Genomic DNA, 13,055 nt, shown 5'->3' with positions numbered 1-13,055 from the left:
GGCCTTGACCCAGGTGGCTGTCTAATGAGCACAGAACAGACTACCACCAGACCCTCCTCCATTTTGGGCCCTCTACTTCTTTTAATGCTTTCTAGTAGCCCCAAGCACCTTTGATTCCTGATCAGTGTGCACTTAGAGAAGGCCGTGCCACACCAGGTCTTCTGGAGTCTGTATTTGTGCCACCTGCTTTTTGGACTCAAGGCCAAGAACTGACATTTATTTTTCTGAATCCCATCTTGTCATATTGAGACCATTGGCTGGATGTGTTATATGGGTGTCACCCAAGAATTTCCGGGACCCTGGATACCCACCCTGGGATGGGGCATCCTGACTATAAGGCCTGGATGCAGAGGTCAGGGTTTGAGGCAGGCAGGCAGGGGAGGCAGACATGGAGGGGGTTTGCTCTTACCCCCTGACTCCAGGCCTTCTGCAGGGTGGCCTCTGCCTCAGCCAGGGTGTAGTCCGTCACAATCTTGCCATTGATCGCCATGACCTCATCCCCTTTCACAATGCCACCTGCAGGAAAATGAGGCTTATTGGTCAACTGGCCTGTACATGACACGTACCTGTCCCAGGGCTTGGCAAAGGTGAGGGGCAGGGGGTCACTGTAGGGCCATAGAAGGAACCTCACTCCTCAATTCTGAGATGGGCTCAGAAGGCATGGGGGGAACAATCCACTAGGTTACTCAAAGGGCACTTCCTACCCTGTCCCCACTCCCTCACCCCAGCTCAGTAGAATCAGGACACCAGTGATGAACCATCGCCACCCCAGCCTTTGCCCGGGCCTCTACTATTGCGGAGGGAGGCAGACCTGTGTTACCCATGAAGTCATCTGAAACATGAACTAGTTCTGTGAGCTGTCCCTGTCTGTGCTTCAGCCCTCTCGGTCTGCATCGGGCCCCTGAGAGGGCTGAGCTCCTTCCTGCCCCAGAGCCTTCACATGCTGTTCCACCTGGGACACTTGCCCCTTCTCTCCCTTCTCTTCTAGTGCTGAGATAAAATGTCTCCTTCTCAGAGAAGACTGGCTCTGACCTGCACACAATCTCGAGCAGGTCTTTCCTATTGTTCTCTCATAGCATCCCAGTCTTTTCCTGCAGAGCATTTTCACAATTTATAATCATATATCTATCTGTTGATTGATGGTCCCTCCCACCAGACTGTCTGCTCCATGAGGGCAGGGACCGTCTCTTCCGTTGGCTACCGTACCCCTAGCACTTACCATAATACCTAGCATACAAATAAGAATTCACTATATTTATTGAATAAATGAATGATGTTAAAGGTTTTCCAGGATAAGATGACCTATGGTCTAATAAGTTTGGGAAAAGCTGAGTTATAAGCTAAGCAGAGTTACTCACTGCAGGACTTGTCAGAGCCTTGCACATGCTACTATGTATTGTGGCTCTCCAAGAAGTGGGTAGATTGTGCATGGTTTCTCATACATCTTCAACCTCAGAACCTTAAAAAAATTTTTTTTCAAGGGATTTCTCTCAGTTCTGGTGTCCACGGAACATTCTCTGGATTATGTTGAAATAGATCACCCAGAAGCCTTGCAGGCCTGAGGCCACAGGAATGTGGTGTGTGTTACTGAACACTGTGGTGTGGCAGTGGCTTAAAACACACAGGCTCCTGGAGAAACTTCCAGCAGCTGCTGGCAAGTCCTAAGCAGTGTGGGACCAGACTATAGACTGCAGTTTCCTCTGGCCAGTGAGTCTGGGGAGAGGTGACTTTTTCCTTTTGTACAAACCCAAGATGGAGCCTCAGGAGCAATAAGGCAGTGGTTGGGCTGGAGCTTTGTAAGGAAGGGAGGGACCCGGGAAAGTCATCCATTTTTTCTGGTCCTTTCCCCCTGCCAGACACAGTAGACAGGTGTCTTTCCTAGGCCAGGCAGCAACTCTTCACTCACCTGGTACTGAGATGTGTCAAATGGGCTAGGAGGGCAGCAGTGGGCCATGGCAGCTGCCTAGCTGAGCAGGCCCCGCTCCACAGCTGAAATGAAGGCTCAGAGTATGGCTGTGAGAGGCCTGAGGTCATCAGGGGGCCATAGGTGGGAACTGGATTCCCCTTTGTAACCAACAGAAGCCTGGCTGCCAGCAGCCTGGTGACTGTCCTATCACTCTGTCACCTGCCCATGTCGTCACCTGCCCTTCATTCCACCATCTGCAGCCTAGCACATCCCAGGAGGGATCTGACCATGGGATTCCTGCTCTGGCCTGGAAAGGTGAGGGGCCTGAGGCTTCTCCTTCAAGGCCACCGATTCCTTCAAAAAAGAGTACTGAAAAGGCTCTTGGACTTGGAAGAAGGAATCACTGGGGCGCCTAGGTGGCTCAGTCGGTTAAAAAAACATCCGACTTCAGCTCAGGTCATGATCTCACAATTCGTGAGTTCGAGCCCTGCGTCGGGCTCTGTGCTGACAGCTCGGAGCCTAGAGCCTGCTTCGGATTCTGTGTCTTTCTCTCTCTCTGCCCCTCCCCTGCTCATGCTGGGTCTCTCAAAAATAAATAAATGTTAAAAAAATTAGAAAAAAAAAGAAATCACTAACGATGAGTTTCAGACCCTGACAGGTGAGTGGCTTTAAGGCAAGAAAAAGCAAAATGACAAAACTGCTTGGGTTCAAGTCCTGCCTCCACCACTTGCCAGCCATGGGTCCTTGAACAAGCATTTAACCTTTCTGTGCCTCGGTTCCCTAAGCTGTAAGATGAAAGTAATGACAGTACCTACTTTCGGTGTTGTCATAAGGATTAATGAGTTAATACACGTGAACACTTTAGACAGCATAGGTGCAGGTACGTAGAATGGCATCCGGTGCATGGTGAGTTCTTGACAGATGTTGGCCCTTATTTTTTTTAAATGTTTTTATTTATTTTTGAAGGAGAGAGAGACCGAGCGTGAGCAGGGGAGGAGCAGAGAGAGAGGGAGACATAGAATTTGAAGCAGGCTCCAGGCTCCGAGCTGTCAGCGCAGAGCCCGACGCGGGGCTCGAACTCACAAACTGTGAGATCATGACCTGAGCCGAAGTCGGACGCTTAGCCGACTGAGCCACCCAGGCGCCCCGGTTGGCCCTTATTTTTAAAAGAACAGGGAAGGTTTTGATGGTTTCTTTCTCACCGTTACATGTGCTGTCCCCTCTTCCTGGAAAGTTATTTCCCATCATCATAAGGCTAACACTGACTTATCTTTTAAGGCTCAGCTCAGGTATCATGCTTGTAGGGAGCCTTCCCTTGGTGGGTTAGGGGCCCCTCAGGATCCCACAACTTCCCTCCACACCCCCCACTCCTCTGTCAGCTCTTAGCATGCTGTTATTGCCAGAATGAGACAATTCCGAGCATGTTTTCACCACTAGATGGGGAGCCCCTGGAGGGCGGCGTGGAGTCTGGTTCACCGTATACCCATAGCCCTGGCACTATCAAATGCCCATGGGCAACATGTGGGACTCAATGGATAGATGGACCTATTCAGATGGCGGGGAATTCTTGAGCAACTGTTGGCCCCCTCAAGTTGGCAGCTGTGTGCTTTCCTGGGGGCCCTGTATACCACCACACCATCCCCAAACTGGGGCATAGCTGGTCCCCACTCACCATGCCGCTCAGCAGCTCCCCCCTCATACACAGCTGAGACGACCACCTTTCCGACCGGGGAGTCCACACCGCCTTCCAGGGCCAGATCTAAGGATCCCTCCTGGTTAGAGAAAAACAGGCCTCAGGGATCCACGCAGACAGCAGCCTGTGGGCACCTGTGGGCCTCTTGACAGGGCTACAGAGAGGGCAAGAGAAGCCATGGGGCCAATGACAGTGCCATCAGGGAGAAAAGGGGGTAGGGACACTAAGTGGGACCTGGGTGTGTGGTCCCACCATTGGAGGGGACATTCCCAGGGGAGAAAGGAGAAGAAATGGGATCTGAGGAGTCGCTCAGGAGTCTCTTCAAGAGTAGAAGCAGGGGACTGAGATGGGAAGGCGCTGGGGCAGAGAAAGGTGGTGGCCGCCTGACTTCCACGTGCCCACGTACCTTCTTAATGCGCAGGAGGCGGACATCCTTCCCTATGATCTGCTCTGGGGTGAACTAGAGGGAACAGACAGTTGGAAGCTGTGAGTTTGCCTGGAGGGTAAGGGTAGGGCCCCACAGAGTACATGGACAAGGGGACCCTTCCCAGCCCCACACCCATCGGTCTTCAACTGGGGGTTCCCAGGCCTCATGGCGGCCACATGGATACACACACACACACACACACACACACAGAGGTGGCCACGCAGATCCCAGATCCATTCTTTGTGAGAATTCCGTGAGGGCTGGGTGAAGATGTGCCACCCAGCAAACCACGCAGCACCTGGTCATAGGGCTCAGCATGTGAAACTGCGGTTATAACCCTCCTCGGCCCCAACCAATCCTGGGGGTCACACCAGCCCTGTGGGTCACACCACAGTGCTGTTTTGAAAGGAGCCTTCACCCCCAAAGACCAGTTGGGGATCCTTGGGGCTCCTCACTTGCCCCACTTCATCCCCAGGACCCCCAGGGCTCAGAATGTACCATCACTGAACACACCATAATCCCCCACTCCCACTCCTGGGATTACTCCCCAAGGGAGGAGAGTTATCTTCTCACCATGGAGTAGGGGTCAAAGTCTTCCTCATATTTCCGGAAATCCTGGAAGCAAAGGGAGGGTGTCAGGGCCACAGAGCAGAGTTCCCTGAGGGTGCTGCGGGAAACAAGCTTAAGGCAGAGGGAAAGACAGGAATGGGTCAGAGGCAGGGGAGAGCATGGGGGGCCAGATGTGGCCTGGATGCAGATGCAGGGAGGAGGCGGGAAACCCCAATAGCCAGAGCGCTTCTGCCTGGGGAGAAGCAGGAAGCTATGATAGCGTTTGAAGGAGCCCAGCCCTGGACCCCTGCACCATTCCAGTGGGGTGGGCGTCTGGAGCTGGCAGCGGCACCCACTGATGTTCAGGTGGTCTGAGCAGCCAGTGTCAGCCTTGCCAAAGGTATCATCTGCCCACAGCTTCAAGGCATTCAGGTCCTATCCGAGTTCCTCCGGGTGCCCGTGAGAGACCAGGTTCAGGTTCTGGGGATGAAGCCCAGCTTGTCTCCACCCAGTGCTCTGACCCCAAAGAAAGACAACACTGTGCAAGAGGCTGCTCTCCCTGGGGAATCTGGCCACAAGATGATTGGGGGGAGGGGAGAAAGGGATGTCAGGCTCCAGGAGGAACAGGGGTGTCTGCGCTTGCCCCATGCCCAGCACTGTTCTTTATGTAATGCTTATCTAGAATGTAAGAGTTCTCCCCAGAATCTTAGCCAGGGGAGGATGAAGGAGGAGACATAGCTCAGGAGCTCTGGCTTGGGGAGGGCTGTGGGAACAATGTCCCCAAGGGGTAGAAACAAGCTGGCAAGAAGGAAGATGGGGGGCAAAATCAGCACACACTGCCTTCCTAGGAATCACACGCAGAGAGTGGGAGCCCAGGGTCCACAGACTGAGGGTCCAGGTACGCCGAGTCCTAGAGCAGCAAAGTCACAGTTCATCCCCACGGGCAGGTGGGAGCAGAAGAGAGGCCCAGTGGCAGGGCCCACACAGGCCCTGCTAGACTACATGGAGCCACCCCCGGCACACAGTTCCTAGGCCACATCAAGTGTTCCCCCCCAGGCCTGTGGCCAGCATCATGGAGAGGCCGCTGCCCTCTCTACGCCCAGCATGCAGCAAACAAGTTCTGGGCACAAGACGAGGAACAAGCATCAGCAGACAGGGAGGCCCAAACTCCCTGAGCATCAATCTGCCCTCCCTCCTCACGAGTCTTCATTGCTCAGGCTCAGCCCCCAAGAGCCTGGGAGTCTGGAGTCTGGCCCAGCTCGGAGGCCACTCCCAGGTCAGTCTGTGGGTGTCAGCAAACAGAGGAAGGGATGCGGCAAATCCAGGGGTGGGAGAGGTCACTAGGCAGGATATGGAGTCGATGCTCTTTCACTGAGGGCCCAGACCACTTCTAGCTATTTCTTCTGGAAAACTGGGCAGTGCTGGCTATGGGCTTCCCCTTCTCCCTCCCTGTGAGAATCTGCTCTCAGGATGGCCAGATGGCAAGCATTTGTGTCTTGAGTTCAGATCATAGACTTATAAGCCACTACAGCTGGTCAGCCCTTGAAGAGGGAGGGCAACCCTTCATCCAAGAGATGGAGAAACTGAGGCCCAGAAAACTGACATTTATGCCCCAGGTCATCCAGCCAGGGGGTAGTGGAGCAAGGGTTTGACGTCCAGTCTAGGTCCTTGGGCTTCTCACCATCCAGCCTCTCTCTCTTTGAGAGCTGTCTGTACCCTAAACAACAAGGCCTTTAAATATCTGTCTCATAATCACAGTGCTTTGAGAGGTAGGATGGTGTAGCAGGTAGGAGCCTGACTGTGGAGCCTGACCTCCTGGATGCAACTCCAGGGTCTGACAGTAGCTGTGCCATCATGGGCATGTTTCCTAACCTCTCTGTTTCAATTTCTCATCTACAAAATGGAGGTAATCATTGCACTTACCTCCTAGGGTTGCTCTAAAGATTAAACGAGTTCAGATACATAACATATTTAGAAACTGTGCTTGACACCTTGTTAGCTGTCGCCTGTCACTCCCCAGGCCTGGGCTGGGAGCAGCCTTCTTTGCAGACTCCCAGGTCTCACTGTGAAACTGACACCTCCCTCTTGTATTGCTCTGCCTGTAGTCAAATCAGCCTGCGGTCTTGTGGCGGGTTATCGGTGAGGTTGGCTGCAAGGTCTTTCTCTGTCTTGGGATCTCTTTCACTGGTGGTGACACAGCCAATCCATTGGCTGGCTCTGTGAATATGAGCTTCCAGGAGGGGGGAAGATAAGTGGTTGCCTGTCTGATACCACTGCTCGGCTGGGGAAAAACGTCCATATCCTTGTGCACAGGAACACTCCAGGCAGGTGGAGGATCTGGGCTACCACATCCTTCCTGACTGATCCAGTGCCACATACAGGTGTGATCTGCCTTGAGGGGACAAGACAGGGGAGGGACAGGGAGACACCTCAGGCCCCCCTTTCTTCTCTCCTAGGGCTGCAGCGAGGGCCCATCTTGGCCTCGGTGACCCTCTGAGGGTTCCCTCTGCCTGTTCTTCTTTGAACAAACAGTAGCAAAAGAGCAGAGCCCTCAAGGTCCTGCTGCTCTTAGCTTGGGGATGGGGTCTAATAAAGCCAGGGTCCCCTCCTGATAGAGACCGTTCCCAACTCCTGGCTGCAGGCAACAGGAACATAGCTCTGGCCTGAGGCTCTGGCAGATGGTAGTTGGGGCTGCTTCAGAGCCAACTGGCACTCCCAGCAGCGAAAGAAGTCAGAGTGGGAGGGATGGGGGTGGCGGGGAGGACTACAGACACACGACAGGTATCACTTTACTTGTCTGAACGCGGTCTGATAAACCACCATCCTCTTCAACATCTCCTGTGGCTGCCAGAAAAAAAAAAAATAGAAAGTTCCACACTGGACGTTACCAATAGGTCTCGTCTGCCCTCTGGTGCCAAACCCTGGGCCTGCCAGCCTGGGGCTGCCCTGCCAACCTCCCTCCCCAAATAGACACAGCCTGATTTATGCCAGGGGCCTGCCCGACGCCCCCAGACGCAGCAGCTGCCCAGTTCAAGTCAAGCAGACGCCACTGGTTGTCACCAGCCAGAGAATGCGACATGGATGCATCAGCAGGTTATCGCAGGGGCATGAACTTTGATCTTTGGGAAGCTGACAGGACAGCAAAAGCTCAAAATAAGTATCTGAGCTGTCCTGCCCTGACATTTGGATAGGGTTTCCTTGAAAGGGGAAGAAAAATTCTGGCATGACTGTCTTCTCACTGTGGGTGAGAGTCCAGTCTGTGCCTGGTACCCCTGGGACATGAGGGTTCCACATGGGTCAGCCGTAGGTGACTGGGAGTGGGCAGACTCTATTGCCCCCACCCCTCAGGACCACGCCTCACACTCCCAGTCCAGTGAGGAGTGAGCGACGAGTTGGAGAAACTGAGTGGATCCACTTTGGCCAGTTTTCCACCTGAGGGCCTTCTGCACCATGCCACGCCAGGCTTTAGGGGCAGAGGCCTGGGCCAGTGGAATCACTGTAGGTTTGGCAAGATGGCAATGTAAGTAAGAGCTTGCGCTGTGGAGTCTAAAAGACTCTGGAGTAAGTAGTAAGATCTTGCTCTGCCTTGGGCAACCGACTTAACCCCTCTGTGCCTCAGTATCCTGACACACTGAATCCTGACACGCAGTAGGTTCACAGTAAGTCTGAGCTGTTGCCATTATCACTTCTAGATGGAGCTCCAGGCCGTCTGGTCAAGTGAGGAAGAGGAATTTCACTGGTCCTGTCAGCCCTGGCTTATACCCGTGTGGATTCACCTCTTGGCCAAGGAGAAGTCAGGAGCTGGCACTTAATGTGGGTTTGTATCCCACCTAACTCTCCCTCCAGAGGCAGCAGAACCCAGAGGAGACAGCTCTTGTCTCTGTCTCAGGAGATGCCCTGGAGAGGATCCAAGGAAGGGGCTTACCAGGACCTCGGATTTCACAGCTGGCCTGTAGATGAAGTTGGGCTCCTGGTGGACCATGACAGGTTTGGAGATGGTGGACACGCCAGGGCCTCGTGGAGGCTGTGGGCTTGGGCAAAATGTCTACAAGGGTTAGTTTAAGAGAAACCCATGTGAAGTCGTGGTGGGGGTGGCCCAGGTCAACCAGGGCACTTCAACACACATGCAAATTACGTCATGCACATGCCGAGCCCGCCTGGTTCATTCACCCTGTTGGAGGTGCTGAGGGTGTGATCTTCAGCAGAAAGACAAGTTCATTGGCCACAGCGCATTCTGAGGCCACAGAAACTACTGGGTGGCTCTAAGAAATCAGAGACTTGAGCCAGAGCCTAGTTACAGGGGCGCCAGCAGCCACCGTCACTCAGAGGATACACTTTCAACGTTCTCTCTCAGTGGTCACGGATGCCATCCAGCCTCCTCTCTCCCTAAAGGCTATTTCTTCTGGCCACGGTTCCATCCCCTGGACCACACACAAAGCATCTGCTGTCCCTGGTGGGTGGTTACAGAGGCTCAAAGACTGACGGTGAGGACCAGTAAGAGTAGCATCCAGGAGAGCCGATGCAACCTGTCTGCTTTGCTCTAACACACTCCATCACCTTGGACAAGACAAATCGATTCAGGTCACAGCTCTGCCCGTACTCTTCATGGGTCCCCGCTGACTACTGAGCTTCACCTGCAAGGTCCTTCATGAGTCTCTTCACCTTCCTTTGCAACCTCATCCTTCACCCCTCACCCTCCCGGCTCTGCCTCACTTTAGCCTCCAAAACGCCAGGCTTTCTTGCCCTGATTTATGCATATGCTCTTTCCTCTCTCTGCTTTACCTGCCCAGGTGTTATCTTGGGTGTCACTGCCTTCATAAGGCACCCCTTGAGCTTTTCCTCTCCACCCCAGCTCATTACAGCACCTGTGTTCCCCCATCTCCCCCCAGGTAGCGTGGTAGTTTCCTGCTTACTTATATGTCCTCCTCACCAGATGGTCTCAGGCAGGGACTGGGCTGCCCATTTTGTGGTGGTTCTCCAGCACCTGGCATAGTGTCTGGCATTTAGTAGGTGCTCACTGAACATGCTGAATGAATAAATGAAGGATTTAGTAGTATGCTGGGCACACAGAACGGTGCCTGGGCAGCAGACATAGCCCTGAAAACCTTCCTCTGGCAGGTGTGATGTGGCAGGCACGTGTGCCAAGCTGACACAAGTGTTTGTTTCCACCACCTGATGCCTGCTGGAGGCTGAGCTGACGGTGCAGATGCAGACACGTGATCACCCACGCCTCCTGTGGCAGCACAGGTGATGACTCTCTCGGAGCATGCCATGAGGCAGGGGCAGCGGTACAAGGGCCAAAGTGCTGGCATGGGCAGGATGAAGCTCACCAAAACAGCAGCCCCCTGGCCTTCAAGTCAGAAATAGCCCTGGCTTTGATGTCATTTAAGACACAAGGGTCCAGGTTTCAGAGGCTCCTTGTGTCGAGGAATTTTTAACCTTCCCTGTGCTCTGATGGAGAACTAACCGTGGGAACTTCGTGATTCTTGGAGGAATCCGAGAAAGCTGGATCCTGTTTTGAATCTTGCCTCCGACTCAAAAGTTTGCAGAGTTTACCTCCAATCTCGTGTTTGCAGCTACACCCAAATTTTCTTGTATCCTGATCTGTCACTGATCATAGTTAATGTCTACTGAGCACCTACCACGTGCCTGCCATTCTCCTAAGTATGAACTTTGAATGAGTTCATGTATTAATCCATTTGATCCTCATAACAGGTAGGTGCCATTAGCATTCCCATTTTAGGGACGAGGACACCCAGGCTCAGACAGATGAAGTAATGCATGACCAGAGTCACCAGCTAGTGGCAGAGTCAGGATTCAAACCCGGGGTGGTTCCTCCTTACCATCTTTACGTTCCCTGTACCTTCGATGCCCTTCCTCCCACCCTCCATGTATTGCCATCCTTCAAAGCTCAGCTCATTAAGCCCTTTACTTTGCAAAGGTGCCTTCAACCTTCTGTTAGAATGCATCCTTCCCAGAGCATAAGTCCTGCGTTGAGATCTGGTGTCTCAAACCTGATCTGGAAGTGTGCTTTCTGTTGGAAAACTTCACCTTCCCTGATAGTTTCATCATCATTCCTGCTCTGTTCTTTAAGTAGAGGGGCAGCTGGGCATGACATGTCTATTGGGTAAATACAGGACCTTTTCATTGGTGTTCCTTAGCTCTCTCTAAATTCGTACTCAAGGCCAGCTCAAAAACCAAAAATAAAAACCCTGTGAACACATGGAAAATGGTAACTGGTCCTGCCTCTTTTTATCTGTTTTGCTCATAAGCCATATTGGTCTGATTGATGGGAATATCTAACACCTGTGTCTGGCCCAAATAAAGGTAGCTGCCGACAAAAACAAAAACAAAAACAAAAACAAAAACAAAAACAAAAACAAAACAAAAACCTGTGCCATTTTATAGCTGGCCAGACAGTGGCTCATCCTTCAGATGGCAAAGTCTTAGAGAGCACAGGTATGCCAATTTCCTCTGTGTCTCCTTCAGCCCTGCTCCCCTCTGCCCCTCACATAGAGACACAAAGCTTGTGCTCAATCCATGCTTGTGGAATCGAATCTGTTGAGGAAAAGCTGCTGCCCATCTTGATAGGGGGCACTCACAAGAAGGATATGGCCCTCTGTGCCAGGCTAACTCAGCCCCCAGTGAACCTGCTCCTGGCTGGGCTCTGGGACAAGACATCCCTGGAACAGATAGACTTCTCTCTGTCAGAACTGCAGGGCTCAGCACCCATCAGAGGTCCAGAGGGAGTCCCTCTGAGAGTCCCCTGCCAGAAGCTGCAGCCTTTTTGGCATCTGGCACTTTCTTCATTCCCACCTTCCTCCAAGCTTTCCCAAATGCTCTGAAAAGCTTATTCTGTTTTTCATGCTGGGACTCAAATCCATGCAGGGCAGGTTAATAAAAACCACTGATCAGGTACTACTGACTGTCCTCTCTCTAAGCTCCTACCCTTAGCTGATATGAGCCGCTTTACCTCTGATTCAAGCCTGGCCCCATGGTTACTGGAGCAGAGGAATATTTTGTTTGTCTCTCCATGGGATCAAACCTCCATATCTTCTTTGGGGATTACCTCTTCCAAAATAGTCTTTGGATTAAGAACAATTAATAAGAAATATGTCTTTTTGAGAAAGCTCACTGTTCAGCCTCCTGACATCCAAGAAAAAAAAATCCCTAGTCTGTATATAGTAAATCTGGAGATTTCTAGGAACTCTCTGTCTTCATTTTTTTTTTTCTCGAGCTGGAAGTTGGCCAGAAATTTCTGGGTATTATACTTCAAGCCAATGTAGTTGGCTAACTCCATAGAAAATGGCATTGTAATGTCCTAACACTGCACTGGACAGTGTTATCATTTCATTTACAAGATCTTAATACTGCTCTACTGCTTATCTTCCCCTTGTTTCCCCCTGTTAACCTGGGGATTCATTTCCCATATTCAAGATTTTCTGAGCTTATATCAAAAAGTGACCGGCCGTGACTGAGCTCTGGCTATTCATTAACACAGTACTATATTGAACCTTACCAGCCCATACCAGCCAAGAGGAGCCAAGAGAAACCAGCAGACATAGATACACTGTTGCTCATCACAAGTACCACAGGCAATTCACCATACTGTATAGTACTTCAACATTAGCAGAAACCAAACACATGCAGGATGACCACAATAGGCAGGTTGGGAGCTCATTCTTCAAAAATGGGGTGGGGTGATGTTTCTTCCCATCTCCGCTCACAAGAGCAGTGGAGGATGTGGGAAACAGCAGCCCAGCCACTCTTCCTGCCTCCCAGCATGCAGAACAGGCGCAGTACCTTTGGGGTGGGTGGGAAGCTCCGTTCAGGGACAGGGGAATTAGTGGGCTTCCCACTGTGGTTCTTTGCTTCCCAGTCCTCTGTTGGATTTCCTGTGTCCCCAGCACGGAAGGGGTGGTTGCCCAGTGCCTCTTCCAGTGCCGAGGGTAGCGGGCGGGTAGGAGTCAGGTCTTGGGTGGGGATAGATGGTGGGGGAGGGATGGGAATGGGGGGTGGAGTGCGTTGGACCCAGGGTGAAGAAGAGGCATTCACACGGCCTGATGAGGGAAGGACAGGGGGCGCGGGGATCTTGGGGGATGGGTTGGAGGGTGGGGGGTGGGGCATCACAGGCAAGGCCGAGGTAGTCTTGGGGGGATAGTAGAACATGTCCAAGGGGATGTCATCCAGGTCAGTGGTGTGGAGGTGCAGCCCGCCTGCGAAGCGTCTCAGGGGTGGGACCAGGGGAGACACAGAAGGCGGGGGAGGCGGGGGCCCCGTGGTCATCTGGGGGAGGGTTGCAAGGAAGTTCTGTAATTGTCTGACCAGTGCTCCACTTCATAAAACACTGAGTATAATGCTTTCCTGTTTCTCTTGCTGCTGGAAATCCATCACCCTCCAACCAGAATCATGGGGTTGTCACTTCTCTGTCACCTGGGTGCTCGGGTGAGCCCAAACCAAGTGGCTAGGAAGGAGTGTCC

At 52.5% G+C, this 13,055-nt stretch overlaps 2 protein-coding genes across 3 annotated transcripts in view; one reads left to right on the top strand and one right to left on the bottom strand.

Annotated features, from left to right (window-relative positions):
• The window catches only part of LOC125913211 (L-lactate dehydrogenase A chain), a 968,541-nt gene that overhangs the window by 208,825 nt on the left and 746,661 nt on the right, over positions 1-13,055 (top strand). The gene's annotated exons all lie outside the window — the stretch shown is intronic.
• USH1C (USH1 protein network component harmonin) overlaps positions 1-13,055 on the bottom strand; it is a 47,013-nt gene that overhangs the window by 3,600 nt on the left and 30,358 nt on the right. The window contains exons 18-24 of one of the 2 annotated variants that reach the window (XM_049618252.1): positions 12,379-12,861; positions 8,501-8,620; positions 7,369-7,419; positions 4,600-4,641; positions 4,006-4,059; positions 3,579-3,678; positions 410-516 (exon numbers count right to left, since the gene is read on the bottom strand). In XM_049618252.1, coding sequence (XP_049474209.1) covers positions 410-516; positions 3,579-3,678; positions 4,006-4,059; positions 4,600-4,641; positions 7,369-7,419; positions 8,501-8,620; positions 12,379-12,861 — 957 coding nt within the window. The remainder of the gene's footprint in view (positions 1-409; positions 517-3,578; positions 3,679-4,005; positions 4,060-4,599; positions 4,642-7,368; positions 7,420-8,500; positions 8,621-12,378; positions 12,862-13,055) is intronic. The other variant, XM_049618242.1, reaches the window with a different exon arrangement.

This window comes from Panthera uncia, chromosome D1 (genome assembly GCF_023721935.1).
Source record: "Panthera uncia isolate 11264 chromosome D1, Puncia_PCG_1.0, whole genome shotgun sequence".
NCBI classification, from domain to species: Eukaryota; Metazoa; Chordata; class Mammalia; order Carnivora; family Felidae; genus Panthera; species Panthera uncia.
This window is presented reverse-complemented; position numbering and strand designations above follow the sequence as displayed.